This window comes from Petaurus breviceps, unplaced genomic scaffold (assembly GCF_028583685.1).
Source record: "Petaurus breviceps papuanus isolate PSGF00001 unplaced genomic scaffold, PetGlider_PUasm1.0 90723, whole genome shotgun sequence".
Classification (NCBI taxonomy): domain Eukaryota; kingdom Metazoa; phylum Chordata; class Mammalia; order Diprotodontia; family Petauridae; genus Petaurus; species Petaurus breviceps.
The window spans coordinates 1,673,983-1,693,486 of NW_027187323.1; the positions used below are offsets into that span (position 1 = coordinate 1,673,983).

General features: G+C 43.9%; 1 protein-coding gene across 2 annotated transcripts in view; it reads left to right on the plus strand.

Moving 5' to 3' along the window:
• Positions 1 to 19,117, plus strand: part of FXYD6 (FXYD domain containing ion transport regulator 6) — a 39,638-nt gene extending 20,521 nt beyond the window's left edge. The window contains exons 2-10 of one of the 2 annotated variants that reach the window (XM_069066705.1): positions 1,727 to 1,786; positions 2,187 to 2,406; positions 9,793 to 9,858; positions 10,754 to 10,792; positions 10,956 to 11,030; positions 14,153 to 14,189; positions 15,649 to 15,698; positions 16,265 to 16,317; positions 17,905 to 19,117. In XM_069066705.1, coding sequence (XP_068922806.1) covers positions 9,801 to 9,858; positions 10,754 to 10,792; positions 10,956 to 11,030; positions 14,153 to 14,189; positions 15,649 to 15,698; positions 16,265 to 16,293 — 288 coding nt within the window. In that variant the 5' untranslated portion in view covers positions 1,727 to 1,786; positions 2,187 to 2,406; positions 9,793 to 9,800 and the 3' untranslated portion in view covers positions 16,294 to 16,317; positions 17,905 to 19,117. The remainder of the gene's footprint in view (positions 1 to 1,726; positions 1,787 to 2,186; positions 2,407 to 9,792; positions 9,859 to 10,753; positions 10,793 to 10,955; positions 11,031 to 14,152; positions 14,190 to 15,648; positions 15,699 to 16,264; positions 16,318 to 17,904) is intronic. The other variant, XM_069066704.1, reaches the window with a different exon arrangement.
• The last annotated feature ends 387 nt before the right edge of the window (positions 19,118 to 19,504 follow it).

A 19,504-nucleotide genomic window follows, 5' to 3' on the forward strand; every position in this document is an offset into this window, starting at 1 on the left:
GTATTTTATTTTCTGTATTAAAAACATTCTAGGGGCCTCCAGGTGGCGCAGTGAGTAAGATCACCGGTCTCGGAGTCGAGAGAGGAACGGGGATCAGTTCTGGCCTCTGATACTTAACACCCACACAAAATAACTGGCCATGTAACCTTGGGAAAGTTACTTAACCCCAATTGCTTTAAAAAAAACATTCTAAAAAAGGGGACCCATAGAACTCATCAGACAGGTAAAGGACCTGTGACCAAGTTAAGGTTTAGTGCTATAGAGAACCTGCAGGATCACAAAATGTCAGTTGGAAGGAACTTTGGAAGACAGCACCAGTTGTCACTTCCGTGTCGAGAATTTCCCCATCGTGGTTTTGGTATGTCCTGGGATTGGCAGAAGAAATTAAATGAAAATTTTTGGAGAGTTTTGTGGAAGTTGCAGATGACTGGCAAAGGCCAGCAGAAGTCAGAAAAAGTTTAGAAACTCAGAAATGCATAAAATATATGTATAATCTTGTCTGATATAGCCCATGATCAAACACTTAACCAGAATATTACAAGGAACTGTAAACAGTCCATAAGAGAAAAAGAAAAACATTTTGACTTCTTCTCTGGTATGAAGAAAGGGCCAAAAACTTTTACACAGATCTTCCAGATCTTGGGGGTGCTGCACTCCTAACCCCTGGAATGTGGATGGCATAGCTGTACTGTCTAATACTCTGAGTAAGTCATTCACTATCTAGGCCTCCAGGATGGCTTAAAACTCTCTGCAAACCTCAAAGCATCATCCAAACGTGACTTCTCATTATTTCTTATTGCCCTCTCCCCAGACAGCTCCTCCACTGTGGGACAGTTCTGATTATCATCAGTAAGTACTTTTTCTTACATGAAGTTAAAAATCTACCCTATAAAGAAACCCTCCATTGCTTCCTGAACAAAGTGCTTGAGACTCAGCTTAGAATGTTAGAACCAGAGGGGCCTACTAGGGAGATAATCTGTTCATCTCTTTCATTTTACAGACTCTAGCAGGGGAATATGAATCATTTCTCAGGAGGGCAGGCAGACAGGAATCATATGAATATTTATGAGGGACAGTGGTGTTGCCCAGCTCATTTGGTAAATATTTAACCAGGAGGACTACCACCCCCCTCAATTTCCCCCACAGTCTGTCTTCCTTTTCCACAGGATGATTTTGGCATCTTAATTAAACCTTCATGGGTGGGGAGGGTGTTGGTGGTGGAGGAGGGAGAGCTGACTGAAACAGGCAACAGGAGCTTAATAAGGCTCAGGCCTAATGAAGGCAGCCCAGAGACGGGGCTGGGCCTGGCAGTGCCCACAGTTAGTGTCCTGTTGGTGTACAGACTGCGTAGGTGAGGAAGGGCATGAGCACACCCCTTCCTCTCCAAGGGAGGCGTGGAGTGGAAGGAGGCTGGAAACTGCCTTCATGTACTCATCAGGCCTACACAGATCATCAAGAACTGTCTTCCTCAAACACTGTTTTCATCACATTTTTTTCCCTTGCTTGCAAATTCACTACAATTTCCTATGATCTCTTATAGTGAATCTCACTTCTAATCTGAGCTCCAAGGCTTCTCTACCGGATGACCCTGCCATGGGGAACCTTTAATTCCCATTCCTCCTGACTGGATACTCTCAGCTCTGGTCAGCCCATTGTGCTCATATCCCCCATGTCACTCACTCATTCTCCACTCTGAACTGAACTTTCTCCGTCTGCTTCCTTTCAGACTCTACTCAGAATTTGCCTTCTCCAGGTGGTTTTCTTGGAATAACTCCATTGTCTTCAGGCAAGTTTATGATTCCACATCCGTTAGATCAGGAATTGTTAACCTAGATTCCTTGAACTTATACACATTTTTGATAAAATAATTAATATGGAAATGTTTTACATGATTGAACATGTATAACTTAAATCTGATTGCTTGCCATCTCAAGGAGGGAGAAGGCAGGGAAGGATAGAATTTGGAGCTCAAAACTTAATAAAAAGTTTTAAAAAACTATTTTAACACATAATTGGGGGAAATGAAATATTACATACTTAAATTTTTTGACAATAGAATTTCAGTATAATTTCTACAGGTACTATAATTGGACCTAGCTCTTTCCCATCCACTAAGTAGCTCTTAGTGTAAGTCACTGACCTTCTCTGAAGCTCATTTTCTTGTTTATGTTTACATCTTCTTACAGTCTAATTGAAGAATTTAAAATCCAAATGCTTCATTACCCATTCTCTAAAATGAAGGAGTTAGACTGAGGTATCTCTAAACCCTTCAGTTCAATCACTCTGTGATTCTAAGCCCAAACAGTCTGAATCCTGCATTAAACAAGCAGCATTAACACTATATCAAGAAAAAGAAGACCTCTGGAACCTTGTCTCCGTTGGTGCCTCAGACAACTCTCTAAGACTGTAAGTTATATATAAGTTCCTGATCTGTGCTGGTGGAAGGAATTTCCTATACCACCAAAGTCTAGACCCCTCCACCAAATACTATAAAAATACAAGTTCTTCTCTTCCTTTCTTTTTACCTTCTCTCTACTTTTCTTCTTTCTACCTCCTTTATTTATCTCTTCTCCCCTTTCCATTCTTTCTCTTTTCTTCCTTTCCCTCCTCCTTTCTTTTTCATCCCCACCCCCATTTCCTCCTCCTTTGAAATAGAAACCAGTTATAACATGACTGCTTATTACACAAACTTAGATACAGCTTATGTCAGATCGCTACCTAATAGAGCATATAATAGAAGGCTAGCATAACTGAGTGAACCTAACAGTTGAATGTTAGCCTTGTCCCCTGACAGAATCACAGAATCATATAGCATTAGAATAGGGGAGAGGTCATCTAGCCCAGCCTGAACCTGACCAGATTCTGTGGCATACACTCTGCTATATTTGTAAGTGGATATGTGCTGCCTCAAAGGCAGGTCTTCTCTAGCATCTGTGGTCACCCCGAAAGTGAGGTTGATATCCTGAGTATTAGGGACTGAGAGCAAAAGTTGAGAGCCAAATGTACTAGATATGGGGGAATAGGAAAGGAAGGCTACAGAAGAGCAGAAGAGGAAGGAGGGATGATGAAGTTTTGGCATAGTCTGGTACCTGAACTCTGTAAGGGGAGGGCCAAATTATTTCTATAGCTTCACTGAGGAGTTCTATTATGCCTTGTTAATGTGGATTTTAAAAAATGCAACAGGTTGAAATTTCACCAACTAGTAGCTTTTCTTTCTGTTTTTGTTGTTCAGTCATTTTAGACTCTTCGTGACCCTATTTGGGGTTTTCTTGGCAAAGATACTGTAGTGTTTGCCATTTTCTTTTCCAGCTTATTTTACAGATGAGGAAACTGAGGCAAACAGGGTTAAGTGATTTGCCCAGGGTCACACATCTAGGAAGTGTTTGAGGCCAGATTTGAATTCAGGTCTTCTTGACTCCCAGTCTAGGACTCTTAATCACTGTACCAAGTTTCCTCTCCATGCCCACACCACATGGGGAATAAATAAGAAGCAGAGATGGGATTTGAACTCACGCTCTCCAGCTTTAAACCTAGCACTCTTCCTGCTGTAACAGGCTAGAGGGATTGTCCCTATGATTCCAGGGAGCTAGGTGATACAAAGGATAGAATGCTGAACTTGGAATCAAGCAGACTTGAGTTCAAATTCTGCCTCAGTCACTTAATAACTGTGGGTCCCAGTGTAATCACTAAACCTCCCTCTGCCTCAGTTTCCTCATCTGTAAAATGGGGGAAATTATGGCACCCACCTCATGGGGTTGCTGGGAGGGTAAAATTAAATAGTATTCCTTCAAGTGCTGTATAAATAACAGCAGCAGTAGTAGTAGTTGTCCTGTCATCGTCATCACCACCACCACCATCACCATCATCACCATCATCATCATCATCATCATCATCATCATTGTTATTCTAGGCCCTTGGAGTCCAATGGTTCAAGTCTTTCCTGTACCTTTACAGTCTAGGACACCTATATCAGCCCTTCTTTTGGATGCACTTGGTGAAATACCTGCTTATCTTCTGTAGGACAGTCTCCTACGCTTACTTTGCCTCTTAACCTTTCCCTCCATACTCCTACTTTACTCATAAGGGGAAACTGAGCTCTGTAGAATTCTACTAAAGCCAGTCTGCTTTCTCTGAGGGTGGTCTGCTCTGACACTATTCCTACTATGTGCAATACCAGGATCTCTCAGGCAGGTCAAATGTCAAAAACCACTAGCCAAGTCATAGGATTTTCATTCTCCTTCAGGCTCAGAACAAGGACTTTCCATCAGTGAGAGCAAGCCAATGAGTGAAAAGCTGTTGCAGTATTCAGGCAGCAGATAATGGGCGTGTATGAGGTGCCACAGAGGGAATTCCATGATTAGGTGGCAGATTGGATTGGATGCCTCTAAGACCTTTCCCTTAGAATGCCAGCACTCAGAGCCACAGGCTCTTAGTCATTGGTCAATAAGAATTCATTATACATCTTCTAGGTGCCAGGCACTGTGGTAAATGTTGGGGATTTTGTTGGTGGTGGTGGTGATTAGTCACATCCAATTCTTTTTGACTGCATTAGCAAAGATACTGGAGTGGTTTGCCATTTTCTTCTTCAGCTCATTTTACAGAAGAGGAAACTGAGGCAGATCAGGTTAAGTGACTTGCCCAGGGTCACATAGCTTGTAAGTATCTGAGGCCAGATTTGAACCCAGATCCTCCTGACTCCTGCTACCTAGCTGCCAAATGATAGGGATAAAGACACAAAAATAAAAGAGCTCCTGTTCTGGAGGAGCTCACACTCTATCAGGGGAGACAATATGTACACAGATAAGTATGTACAAAAAGGCAGCGTGACATCATGGAAAGAGAACTGATCTTGGATTCAAGAAAAGCATGTGTCCTGACTGACACATGCTGGCTGTGTGACCCTAGGCAAGTGACTGCACCTCTCTGTGCCCTGGGTAACATTTGTGTACGACTATACAGAGCATGTGTTGTTCTATGTTGGTGGGGGGACTGTCCTCACTGGGAATTCCTGATACCAATGAAATCAAAGTGTCTGGTCCCTAAACCACTAAACCCCCAAACAAAGTAATTGGTGTGGGGGTGGGGTGGAGAGGGGAAGGGTGGTACCACAACTTGGACGAAGATCCAAGAAATACCTCAGAGATAGCCTTGAATTATAGAGGGAGAAGGGACCTAAGAAATCTGTTCCAACTTCATTTTATAGATAAGAAAATGGAGTCCTCCCTCAAGGGAGGGCCAAGGTCACACAGGGAGGGAGTAATAGGGCTGATATTTGGACCAAGAATGTCTGTCTTCAAATTCAGTATTCATTACTTCTTTCTACTAAAGTGTGCCCCCTCTCGAGGGTTAGTGACCTGTCCAGGGTAATACAGTGAATGATTTCCTTATGGAAATAGAGGATTTGAGATGCCTACAAGGAAGATGGAGGACCAGTGCCCTGCTTAGGGACCAGCCTCTTTCCTCATCCCCTCCCAGGTTTCATTGCTCCTCCCAGCCCTGACCCCAACCTTCACTGGTGTCTTTATGTTGGAGTCTGGGTAAATCAATGTCATTAGAAGATCAGGAAGTTCTTGGAAGTGGGCAGGGGAGAGGACAGGCCTAGGGGCAGTGAGTTTGGTCTGTCTTTTCTGGCGCTCTTAGGACATGGCTAGGGGTGAGGGGGGGAGGCTTTGCCCTGCATAAATTTGAAAGGAGACACTCCCAGCCCCTTCTGCTCCCCCAGGATTCCTACCAGTCCCAGTTTCTTCACTTAAGGAAAGGAATGTGGGACAAAATGGGGGAGGGATGAGGTGTGAAGGGTAATTATGTATGGGGGGAAGATTTAGTTTCTTGGAAGGCAGAGGCAGACAAAGGTATTTTGTATCATCTAAGAGAAACTATGCTATGTTCCCTGCTAGTTGGGGGTGGGGAGGGACAACCTGAATAGAAGCCTCTGTGTTGGACCCTGAGTTCAGGGACACCAGGCTGAGAAGGCCTCGAGGCCTACTGCTCTGCCTGGAGATAAGCTGGGTCCAGGGTGTGGCCAGAAGCTAGTGTGTAGAGGGTGGTGGTGATGGTGGTGGTCTATGCACCTTACTGGTGTGTGTGTATGTGTGTGTGTGTGTGTATGTATGTGTGTGTGTGAATACAGCTATTGTGTGGGAATGCAGCTACTGGGTATGGGGGTGTGTATGTATAGGGCAAAAAGTTTTTCCCAGCCCACAGAAATGTCTGCCTTTTAGAAAACCATATAAACATTCGATCCTTTTTCCTGCCTTCCTACTCAAATGAGGAGAAAATTGCCACAACAGGTCAATTTCCCCCTATTTTACTTTTTTTTTTTTAAAGCAATCCGGGTTAAGTAACTTGCTCAAGGCAACACGCCAGTTATTTCTGGGTGTGGTGTTAAGTATCTGAGCCCGGATTTGATCCCCAGGTCATCCTGACACTGGGGCCAGTGCTCTTACTCGCTGTGCCTATAATTTGGGTCAAATCTTAATAAAATTCAAGATGGTAAAGAATTCAGATAGGCCCAATTAAAAAGCAGAATGACATGGATGTGGATAGATAGACATCTCTATATACATATGTTTTCCTTTAGTAGAATGTGAGTTCTTTGAGGACAGGAACCGTTTTTTCCTCTTATCTTTGTATCACCACACTTAGGCCAAGGATAAATTGGATTGAAATGATCCAATCAGGTCTGGGTTCTCTCCAGTCCTTTATGGTCCAGTTCAAGTCTATTTCCTCCATGAAACCCCCAGTGATCTCCCCCTCCTACTAATTCCTCCAGGGCATTTAGAGTTCCTGTCACACTAATAAACATGTCATTAATTCTATCTTATTATAATCATGCTTTCCAGCTAGATCATGAGTTCTGTGACAGCAGGTACCATGTCTTGCACTTCTTTCTGTATCTGATGATGGCCAGCACAGGGCTGGACACAATATGAGCTCAATAAGTGCTAGCTAAATTGAATGAAGGAGCTGGCCTTGATAATGCTTCTGATCTATTTCAGAATGCAATTACAAAATTCCTCTCTAGTTATCAGAGTACAAGGCATCCCTGGAGCAATCCTGACCCCTAGTGGCATTCAGAGGAACTGGAGGACCGCCGTTTTCTCTGGATACACCAAGGACTTGAGAGAAGTTTCTGGAGATTGAAGTGTCCCCAAAGTAGCTTAATCTTTTCCAGGGAGCTCAAACCTTGAGGCAAAAAGAGCATTTGGGTCCACAGGTCACGGTCAGCCTTATGCAGTTTTACCCAAAGGTCTGCTTTGTGCCTTTTCCCTTCCCTCCCCTTTCCTTCTCTATGAAGCTCCTCTTCCCCCCCCCCCCCCCCCCCCCCCCCCCACCCCCTGGTAATTATGTGTGGGATGACCTAGGATTCCCTAGTCGAGGTCCCCCTGCAGTTCTTCCGGGCCATTCCCCTAGTTTTAGATAACAGGAATTTTGAATCATCCCAGAAACATGAGATGCTTCTAGTAGATTTCCATCAGACATCCTCCTTGTTGTGAAAATGTCCAAGGGTGGAGATTTTGCATGTTTATTGAGGATTCTGCCCCTCTCTTATGAGACATAAAGAACAGAGACAAGGCTGAAATTCTATTCACCCTTTAGTTCCAAGCTCAAATGTTGCCTCCTCCTCAATGCTTTCACCTCCCTCTGGTCAGAAGTGATCTTTCTTCCACAGACCTCATATAGCACACATTTATTTTTCTATGTGTGTATGAGGCTGTTTTAAAAATTATAGTTATAGGGGTGGCTAGGTGGTGCAGTGAATAGAGCACTGGTCCTGGAGTCAGGAGGACCTGAGTTTGAATGTGGTCTCAGACACTTAACACAAGAACTATCCGTGTAACCTTGGGCAAGTCACTTAACCCCAATTGCCTTCCAAAAAGCAATATATATATATATATATATATATATATATATATATATATATATATATGTAGAGAGAGAGAGAGAGAGAGAGAGAGAGAGAGAGAGTTCTACAAATGCCACATGCCCCATATTGCAGGCTCACCAAGGGCAGAGCTTGTGTATGACTGCACTGGTGATACAGCGGTGAGCATGGCCATGTTACACATTGCAAGCTCTATGAGGGCAGAGATTGTACCTTATTTATCTTTATACATCCCTCAGCACCCAGCATTGTGCCTTATACAGAACGTGTACTTAATGAATGTCGGTAACTCAAACCTTGTGGGTCTGTGGGAGTAATAGCATTGTAAAGCATGAGAATCCTGGCCAGTGAGTGTCATCAGAAAATGCGAGTCCTGCAATAGTCAGGCATCTAGGGGGCAACAAGAGGCTGCAGTGGATAGAGCACTGAGTCTAGAGTTAGGAGGACCTGAGTTCAAATTCTGCCTCAGATTTTCTAGCTGTATGGCCCTGGGTATGTCACTTAACTTCTGTTTACCTCAGTTTCCTCATCTGTAAAATGGAGATAATAATATCACCTACTTCCCAGAGCTGTTGTGAGGATCAAATGAGATAACAGTTGCAAAACTGAGATAATAATTTGCAAAATAATTGCAAAATTGGGTTGGACCAATTACTGTGCAAATTAACACAGTGCTTGGTGAAGAGTAAGCATCATATAAATGTTAACTATTACTATTATTTATTAAGCTCCTACTACATGGAGGGTGTTGTGCTAGTCCCTGGTTACAGAGATAAATTGCCTCTCTCTCCTTTCTTCAGCATGTACCCCTAGTCTTAGCAGGTGCCTTGCTGTATTCCCACTGACTTTGACCTATTGGAACATAAACTGCCTCAATTTCCCCAACTGTAAAGGGAGGGGTTTGGATTAGATGATTTCTAAGGTTTGTTAAGTCTCTAGATCTCCTATGATCAGGGCTGAATCACCCACGGTTCCCCCCGATACGTTCTAGCATTCTGAGTCACTGACCTCCTTGTTGGTTCTGGAACTAGGTACTCCATCTCCTGACTCCTGGCATTTTCACTCACTGTCTCCCATGTCTGGAACGTCCTCCTTCCTCATCTCTGCTTCCCAGCTCCCTTGGTCCCGGCCAGAGTCCCCTCTTCTACAGGAAGCCTTTCCCAATCCCTCTTAATTCTAGTGTCTCTCCTCTGGTGATTATTTCTTCTTTCTCCTATATGTTGTATGTTGTACATGGTTGTATGCGTGTTGTCATTAGAATGTGAGCACCTTGAGGGCAGGAGCTTTTACGTTTCTTTATATCCCAGGGCTTAGCACAATGCATGAAACATGGTAAGGCATTAATATTGTTTATTGACTGGTTGATTAATCATTCCTGCCTATGTGCTTTTATTCATCTCTAGAACCTCTTTCCTTCTGTTTTCCCTTATCTCTCTTTCCATCTGGATCCTGCTCAGCTCAAAGGCCACCTCCTCCAGGAAGTCTTCCCTGAATCCCCCAGCCCCATGACCTTTCTCTCCTCTGAGCTTCCATAGCACTTATGGTCTATATGACTTATTCAACGTTTGGGAGGTGATACAGCAATAACAGGTTCACAGTATATACCTCAGCACTTTGAGGGAAGTGAGACCCAAGAGAGGAGAAGTGACTTGTCTGTGGTCACCACACAGGTCAGTAGCAGAGTCTGCATTTACATTCAGGTGCCCTGGCTCCAGGCCCAGACCTCTCGCCATCCCAGCTGCCTTATACAATCCGTTCTTTTTTCATGTGTGAATGTTCTGTCTCTCTAACTGGACTGTAATCTCCTCGAAGGCAAGACCTTGCCTTATTTTTCTTCCAGCTCTGCTGATGATCAGCCTGGGGAGTCTTTAGTCTGGAGTCACTTCTTTTCTTTGCTCTTTCACTAGATACCACCATGGAGATGGCGCTGACCTTTCTATGCAGCCTGCTGGTTCCTCTGGTCCTAGCCAGTGGTAAGTGGACTCCTCTTGGATCTGAGTGGAAGAGGCAAGAACCTCTAATCCTTGTGTGCCCCAGAGTTGCCTGCAAGGCTAGAAGCTCATGTGCAAGCTGGGGTACCTCCCCCTGAGCAAGGTTCAGTTTCAGTTTTTCTGAGCAATGAGGCTCAGTACTGGTCCATTTCAGTGGCCAGATCCTGGATGGGATTTCTGGCTCTGGGTTTTGTTCATGATAATTCAGTATGCAGAGTTGTGGAAAGGCAAACTTGATGTAGGGAAAGGCTTCCTAAGAATTGGAGAAACCCCGAAGTGGAATGAGCCGCCTGGAGAGGCAGTGGGAGGTTCTTTCTTACTGCCAGTCAGGTAGCCTCATGAGTTTGGCCCAGATGTTGTGAAGGGGATTCTTGGTCAGGTGGGGGTTGCACTAGGTCAGGGGTTCTTGCTTTTTTAAAATATTTGGGCAATTGTATTTCACTATCATTGGTTTCTTTATGCATTTTAAACTTATTCTATGAAGAAGAAGAAAGGAAGGAAGAAAGGCAAGAAGGGAGGGAGAGAACAATACAAGGAGGGAGAGAGAAAGGGAAGAAGAAAAGAAATAAGGGAGAAAGGGGTGAAGGGATGAAAGAAGGGAGAGAGGGAAAAGAAAGGAGAGAGGGAGGGAAGAAGGGAGGAAGGGATCCATGATACAAAATAAGTTAAGAACCTCTGGACTAGATGATAATCCTGAGATCTCTTCCAATCCTCATGTTCTGTGAGTATGGAATAGAAATACATCTTGTTTACAGCACGGGCTTGACATGGGGATCACGTGAGATAATGTCTGTGAAAACGCTGTGTACCCATAAATGTTCTATAAATGAATTGTTATTCTCCTCTCCTCATGGCTTTGCTTGTGTTATGTTTCCAGCTGCTGATGAGAAGAAAGAACAAGATCCTTTTCATTATGGTGAGCCCTGGCGACCTTTTGGGGTGGTAAGGGCTATAAGGGGTGGGGCTCGGGGGAAGGGTTTTTTTTTGGGGGGGGGGCAAGTTGCCTGAAAGGGGATTGGGAAATACCTACTTGTGTCTCACCCTCCCTTTTCATTCATACCTGGCTGTTCTCTTTGCAGATTACCAGAGTCTAAGGATTGGAGGCTTGGTGTTTGCAGTGGTCCTGTTTTCAGTTGGGATCCTCCTTATCCTGAGTAAGTGATAAAGGAAAAGAGAGAAAATAAGACTCTCCCTGTAATGGGCGCCCTTTTAGCACTCAAGGCTCAGCTTTTTCCTAACCAGAATGGGTCGGTAGGGTGTGATCTAAGGGGATGATGCTGTCCTATAAGAGGATTCTAAGGCAAAGACCCTTCTCTGAGAACTGACTACCCCTCTGTCAGATCCCTCTTAGAGAAGCCGTGTGCTATCCTGGACAGATCACTGGACTTCGGGTCAAGAAGGGCTGAGGTAGGGGCGGCCAGGTAGCACAGCGAGTAAGAGCACCGGCTCCAGTGTTAAAATGACCTGGAGATCGAATCCCGGGCTCAGACACTCAGCACCACACCCAGAAATAACTGGCCATGTGACCTTGAGCAAGTTACTTAACCCCGATTGCTTAAAAAAAAAAAAAAGGGCTGAGGTTCCTTCCTATAACACTTAACTAGCTCTGTGACCAAAGGCAAATTACTTAACTCTCTGAGCCTCAATATTCTCATCTGTAAAATAGGGACAATAACACTTGTAGGACATATTTCACAGGGCTAGTACGACCAAGTGAAATAATGTTTATAAAGTACTTTGCAGGCCTTCAAATGCTATACAAGTTTCAGCTATTATTAGAATAACTAGGATTATGTACCCCTGTAAGGTTTGGAAAGCCCTTTACGTAAGCTATCTCATTTCATCCTCACACTAACACTATGAGGCAATTATTTTCATTCACATTTTTAAATGAGGGAACTGAGGCTGAGAAAAGTAGTGTCTTGCCCAGGACTGAACAGTTAGTAAATGTCTGGGGCAGAGTTTGAACTCAGGCCTTTCTGATACCAAGTCCAATGCTCTATCCACTGAGCTGCCTTTTTAAATTGTTATTGTTATTGTTATTATTATTGTCCCTACCATTCAAACCTGCCTTCCCCTATACCTGAGAATGTCTGCTATTCTTCTCTGCATCTGTTGAAATCCTGCTTTTCCCTCAAGGCCCAGTTCAAATTTGACCCAGTCTTGTGAAGCCTTCCTTGATCATGCTACAGCCCACAGGATTTTCCCCCCCTTCTGAACTCCTTTAGTTTTAATGGTCTGGGTCAGTGGTTCCCAAACTCTTGGAGTGTGGGGAAACCTATTTAACATTTAAAAAGCCATGTAGCTCCACGAGAAAACAATTGTTTATTAGCATCCAATAACTGAAAAAACACAAAATGGTAAAAAGTTGCTGTGCGTTCAGTAACTCAGAAAGTGAATCTGGATTGCATTAATCACACATATTTTTAAAATAGGGTACTTATATGTGTGGTATGGTCAGCTAGGTGGTGCAGTGGATAGAGTGCCAAGCCTTCTGTGGGAAAGACTCCTCTTCCTCAATTCAAATCTGACCTCAGCCACGTACTAGCTATGTGACCCTGGGCAAGTCACTTAACCCTGTTTACCTCAGTTTCCTCATCTTTAAAATGAGCCGGAGAAGGAAATGACAAACCACTCCAGTATCTTTGCCAAGAAAATCCCAAAAGGGGTCGTGAAGAGTCAAGCATGCCTGAAATGACTGAACAACACCAAAATACTCCTCCCTTTTCCGACTACATATCTGTGTGAGACCAGATTTTCTTCATTTTCCTCAACCCAAATAACAGATGGCCACAGACTGACTGTAGGAACAGACATGATAATCTAGCTATCTTCTAGCAAGGTAGACATTAGAGATTTGCAAAAAATATGCAAAACAATGCCAGTTGAATTTTTTTGTTTTAAAAAGTATAGTTATTTTTATATGTAGTTATATAAGTATAGTTATTTTTATAAAATATGTCATTTATGTTAACATGTAATGGATTTGTTATTATTTTACTTTAATAAATATTGCTAAAGTATCTGTTTCAATGTCCAGTACTATAAATATGGATAGACATAGCCCTAATAAATAGCTCTGGTGCTGTTAATAATTTTTAAGAATGTAAAGGAGTCCTGAAACCAAAAAGCTTGAGAGCCAGTGCTGTGGAGCAGAGGTCTCAAACAGGCAGCCTTGTAAGATTCTGGAGGGTGGCCTGAACTGGATTAAAATTTCATTGGGAGGGGGCAGCTAGGTGGTGCAGTGAATAGAGCACCAGCCCTGGAGTCAGGAGGGCCTGAGTTCAAATCTGACCTCAGACACAGCACAAAAAGAAACTAGCTGTGTGACTTTGGGCAAGTCATTTAACCCCAATTGCCCTCCAAAAAGCAAAAAAAAAAATTTTATTGGGAAATATTTAACAAAATAACTAAAAACAGAGTAGAATATAATGTTAATATGTGGGTTTTCTAAGTCATTATGTGGTTCATGGGGCCTAATGTATGGTTTAGTGGCCCCTGTTTTTATTTGAGCTTGACATTGCCCCAGTGTATGGACAGCCAGGAAAAACTGGGTTCAAATCCTGCCTTTGATACATGTTGGCCATGTGACTTTGGGCAAGGCAATTAATTAGCTTTTTAGTGCTCTTGGCAATTCTAATATTATAGATTGCAGACAAAACATTTCCTCGTCTGGGAGTTTCTGTACTAATGAAATCACAGGTTCAGTCCCGAATCTGCTTTTCGAGTAGACCTGTAAGTTCATTGGGATAGGTAATGCCCAGCAGGGATACCCATTGTCAATGCAGATCAGCACCTTTCCTGTGACTATAATGCTTCCAGGAATTGCCTGGGCCACTGGCATAGGCCGCAGAGCATGGTCAAAGGCAGAAGCTGAAGAAGGCCTTCCTGAATCAGAGGCAAGTTAGTTATGGATTCAGAGGCTTCTTGCAATTACTCCTTGGCTTCCAGGTATCCTTACCTAGTACTCACAGTTATCTTTTCATGTGCTAATGGATATAAAATGCATTGCTAACCCTAAAGTCTTATATAAATGTCTCCCTTGATTCTTCTCAAAGCTGAAAACCCCTAGTTCCTTCCATTGATTCTCGTGTTATATGGCCTTGCGCTCCCTCACTGTCCTGGTTGCCCCTCCTGTGGATGTACTCTTTCTTCAATGCTCTACTGATGACCAAGCACAATACTACAGGTGTGGCCTCATAGGAGCATCTCCACGAGGCCAGGTCACCAGCATGCTACTTGAATGACTCTGGATGTTTTGTCTTTTTCCTCTTAGGTCGGAGGTGCAAGTGCAGCTTCAATCAGAAGCCAAGGTAATGCATGCACTGGGATGGCAAAATCTGAAATGATTGGGAAGAAGCCCTGATGTATTTGGATTGATTCAAAGCTGTCAAGTTCTTCTACCTTTCTAAATCAGAGACAGGGCAGGGGAGTGGGTTGAAGGCCTTGGACTGAAGGTGGGGAGAGAAAAGAACTTCAGCCTATGGGAAGTAATAAAGATCTGCTGCTGTCTTGAAGCTGGAGGACACAGGACAGTGCAGCTTACAGATAGGAGAGTGGAATGGGTTTGAAAGATTCTCTCTGCCTTCATTCTTGCCAGTCACTCTTCTTGGCTTGGGGCCCTTTCTTAGAGGAACACTGCCAAAGTTCAGGGACTTTTGCTTCCTCGAGTTGTTAGGAGCCTGGGAGACCATTTCAAAGAGCTATGTTCCCCTCTGCCCTTCCTTAGACATAGTAGGTTTTTGAATCAGCCAAGAAGGACCCAAGGGGTGAGCATGTCAGATCCTGTTTTTGTAAGCCTGCAATATACTCTCCTTTGCATCTAGCAGCAAGGCAATTGTTGGGCATCTATGCTAGGAAAAATAAGTGGGTACAGAGAGGAGATACACGTGTCTAGAGAGGATAGGACTAGTTGGGAAAGGCAGGTTGTACAAGCTGAGAAATTCCCTTAGGAATGTGGTGAGTAAATGTAATAAAAAGACAGTGAGGTACAGACTCTGAGTTAGATCAGCTTACTAACAGTGATGGGTATTATTGTGAGCAAAGAGGGTCACTCTGGCAACTTCTGCAAAGCCAGCAACCCTCAGAGAAGAAGGGGACCTTCTTTATTAATACACAACAAAGAACGGTCTTGTTAGGAATGGAGAAAAGGTGATACGTTGTATGGATGGGGCAAGAACATTATTACTATTGTCTATTGAGAAAGGTAGGCTGGCAGTCAGGTAAGGCTCTCCTCTCTGACTATTGAGAAATGTTAATTGCTTTATGGGGGCCATCTGTGTGTAGTTTTTTCTAGGGGATCACAACTAATAGGCTTGCTGTATCCTTGGAAGAGATTAAAAATTCTGCTAACTACACAAAAACAGGAAAGGGCAGACGACTTATGTTTTGGGTATGGTGGTTTTGACGGGCCAAACAAATCTGTGAAAGTATCCTAGGGGATACCAGCATGAGAGAGAACTTTTCTTTTAAAAAAAATTTTTTTTTATTCCATAATTCACTTGTTTTTAGTTTTCAACATTCATTTCCACAAGATTTTGAGTCCCAATTTTCTCCCCATCTCTCCCCTCCCCCCCACCCCAAGATGACAAGCATTATAACAGATTTCTCTTGCTTCTTCTATGTGAGATGATTTACCCTATTCTCTCTCTCCCTTTCCCCTTCTCCCAATATATCCTTCTCTCACCTCTTAATTTTGGATCTGTAGTTTAAGGAAGGGATGCTCTGAACCCATACTGGGCCAGTGGACCAGTGTTGTGTCTTCTTTTTCAGAGCTCCTGGAGATGAGGAAGCCCAGGTGGAGAACCTGATCACCTCAAATGGTAACTTTTCATGGCCATCTGATCCCAATGACGGTGGAGGTGGGGGGTGGGGAGTGGGGGGCGGGGGTAGAAAAGAGAGTGAAGAACATGGTCAAAACAAAACAAAAAGCCCTGTGAGTTTCGTATATAGCAGGTCACTGGGAGATGTATGTATGGAGGGGGGTGGGACAGGGAGGCCTCCCCAGAGCTGGCTGGCTGCATCTCTACACCAGGTCATCAGAAACACCTCCAGTGCCTTGACTGTCACTTTTGCTCCCTCTTGTCTCCCTCCCCACCACTGAAAGCAAAAACAGGTCTCCCATAGTCAGACACTCGCAGAGCCTGGCCATGCCTCGCTGCTGGTCAGTTTCTTCTGTGTTATGCTTTATGTTGTTTGTTTTCTTTGTTTGGGGGTTTGGTTTTTTTGCCTTTTGGAGGGCAGTTGGAGTTAAGTGACTTGCCCAAGGTCACACAGCTAGTTTTTTTGTTGTGTCTGAGGCCGGATCCGAACCCAGGTCCTCCTGACTCCAGGGCCAGTGCTCTATTCACTGCAACACCTAGCCGCCCCATGTTGTTTTTCTTTTCAGCCACAGAACCACAGAAAGTGGAGAACTGAGGTGTAAAGACATCAGACAAGAAGGTGAGCCTCCTCCCCGCCTCCCATTCCATCCTGCAATGGCATTGAGGCAGGACTAGTCAGCTAGGCAGGGAAAGTTTAAGTAGACCCCTGGAGAGATACAGTCTTACACTCGTATCTGGGAGAGTTGGGGGAAGGGATATGGATACAGAGAGTGGTTCTGCCCTACCCTGAGAGAATTCTGAGTCTGAGAGGAGAGGATAAGTGTCGGGAGACACTGAGAATTGCTCAAGTGCATAAATGCTGTAAATTCTCTAGCACTGTATAAGTAGGGTGCGCTGAAAATCCAATATTTTATTTAATGGAGAGTTAGCAATGATGCTGTGTATTATCATTTTTTCAAGTTTTGGAATGCAATACAACACCTAATGCTGAAGCTATACTGAAAATAATTGAACCTTTCTTTGAAGATTCAGAAGGTACTTTGGGTGGGCTGTCAGGGTCACCACAGAGCTAACTGCAGTGCACTGGAAGAACACTGGGCAGGAGATCTGGATTGAGCCTTTTCTCTAACGCTAACTATGAAGCCACAGACAAATACTTCTATTTCCCTGAGTCTTAGTTTCCTCATCGGTAAAATATGAAGAATATCTATCATACGGTAATTCATCCTTCCTGTGGTGCAGAGCTACATACATGAGACTTTCTACTTTTACAACATTAAGTAAACCAGTTTTTAGTATAACTAAAATGCCACACAGTTATCAACATTCACCTATCTAGAAATAATATCCGTTGTCTCCCTATGATTCTGTAAGGTTGACAGGAATCATGAATACACATTTTACAGATGAGGAAACTGAAGCCTAGGAAAGTAGAGTGATTTCAGATCCACAACGAGGGTAAAAGTCATAATTTTGCCCCAAGGTGCCCATATCTGAGAGGCGGATATGCTCTTTCTCCCCATATGCAGACTTGCATATGATCCCTCACCCTGCCTTGGACTGAAACCTCTTCTGCTGCACTGTATGGGATCCCCTCACCTGGGACCTGCTTTCCTCCACATTTTCACTGCATACCCCACCCCTCTCTCTGTTCATCACTTCTCTCTTCCAAGTCTTCTCAGGGGTCAGGAGTTTGGAGGTCAGTAATCAGCCATGCACAGATGAGACGCTTGGGGAAACAGGCCACTCACTATTGGTACAACTGCATCCAGCTAGGGCAGAATGCTCAAGGTAATTGTGAGGCTCAAACTAGATAAAAAATATATAAAGGGCTTTGCAAACCTTCAATTGCAGTATTATGTACTGTTGTTGTTTAGTCACTTTTCAGTTGTGTTGGACTCTTTCGTGGCTCCATTTGGGGTCTTCTTGAGAAAGATGCTGGAATGGTTTGCCATTTCCTTCTCCAGCTCATTTTACAGATGAGGAAACTGAGGCAAACAGGGTTAAGTGACTTGCCCAGGGTCACATAGCTAGTGTCTGAGGCCAGATTTGAACTCACAAAGATGTGTCTTCCTGACTGCCTGACTCTCCTTGCACTCTATCCATTGTACCACCTAGCTATTCTTAATATACATGCTAACCATTATTATTATTATCTTATAAAGTCAAGATAAATATTTTTCTCCTCTCTTTTCGCAACCGCCAGTCCCTAAAGACCACTGCGCAACCCCCTAGATGCCAACGCTGATGCTTGAAAAACCTGGAAACCACAGCAACAAAACCTTTCCCAGGAGAAGCCAAGAAGTCATGAGTTCATTCCCGTCCATTTCCTCCAAAACTGGTCCATGACTTCACCAGACAAACTAATGCTTGTGCCCCTGTTAACCTACTGTCCTGTCTAACTTGTGTGATGTGTATGTGTGTGGTTGATCAACATGGTCTTTGTGGCTCGATGTTTGTGGATGATATTGTGTCCCTAGTAAAACTCGGACTAACTTTCCCCAGGGTCAGGAGCTGGGTCATCCATCCATCACCATGGTCTCCTCTTCTTATCTGCACTCCTCCCCTCCTACTCTGAGAAGGCTGCCATTTCCCAAGGGAACAAGCAGTTCTTTCTCTTGATTTGTATGGATAAAGAACACATTTCTGACTATTTTAAGTTTCCTAGAAGATGGCAGGGTAGATAATATATGCAGTGCTCTCACTTCGTGGCCTTTCACCTCTCATGCTTCTTCTCCACCTGTAACAGCTCAGTATTCTGCCCTTCAGGCTGGTCTGAGGATGCCTAAGCACTGGGTACAAGCCCAAGGTCACTCAGCTATAGCTTTTGCCTCTGGGGAAGAACAGTCCCACTTTCCCCTTACTCAGAATCATAGACATTGAGGTGTCATCTAGCCAACCTCTTAACTCGTGCAATAATTCCCTTTACAGTAGCCCCGACCTATGGTGTGTCATCTAATCCAGGGGTTGCCTGTGCCCTTGAAGCCATATGTGCCCTTTAGGTCCCCCAGTGTGGCCCTTTGACAGAATCCAAACTTCACAGGATGTGAAGGGCCACACTTGAGGGCCTAGAGGGTCACATGTGGCCTCAAGGCCATAAGTTCTCTATCCCTGATTAACCCCTGAATGAGCACCTTGAGTGATGGGAAGCTGGCAACTATTCAAGGCAGGCTGAGCCATTGTTGGATTGTTTTAATTGTTAGAAATTTCAAATCAAACTCAATTTGCCTCATTTCCATCACGGGTCTGGCCTTTATCTCAGCTTTTTTCCTTGCTAGCAGCTCTTACCATTTTATTGTATTTGCCATGCCCCAAGCTGGGAAAAGCCAGTGTCACAGAGACATTTAGACAAAACTTCTGTCTTTTCTTCCCTGACCCCACACACCCAACCCAAATCAAAAATAAAGTGAAGGTTTTGAGATTCTGTGAATAGTCTCTTGTCTTGATTTTCAGAATCTCAGCAATAGCCCCCAGCATCTCTGAAGCATAACACTGTCCCCAAATCCAATCCTTGCTCTTGGGACTTCAATTTCCTTCTCCTGGTTTCAGCTGAACTTAGAACTTCTGTCCCTTGTTTGGTATGAAACAGGGGCTGTGGCAGAAAGTGATTATTGTGGTTTAATGCGGGCATTTGGTCTCAGTCTTTGGAGGCTATCTGTCCCCTATTGTCATCTCTGTTGTGAGTGAGCAGTGCTAGAGAGAAAGCTAGTGTTGGGGAAAGAGAAAACATGAGGATTGGGGATATGGAGAAGAAGAGAGGAAAGAGAGAGAGAGAGAGAGAGAGAGAGAGAGAGAGAGAGAGAGAG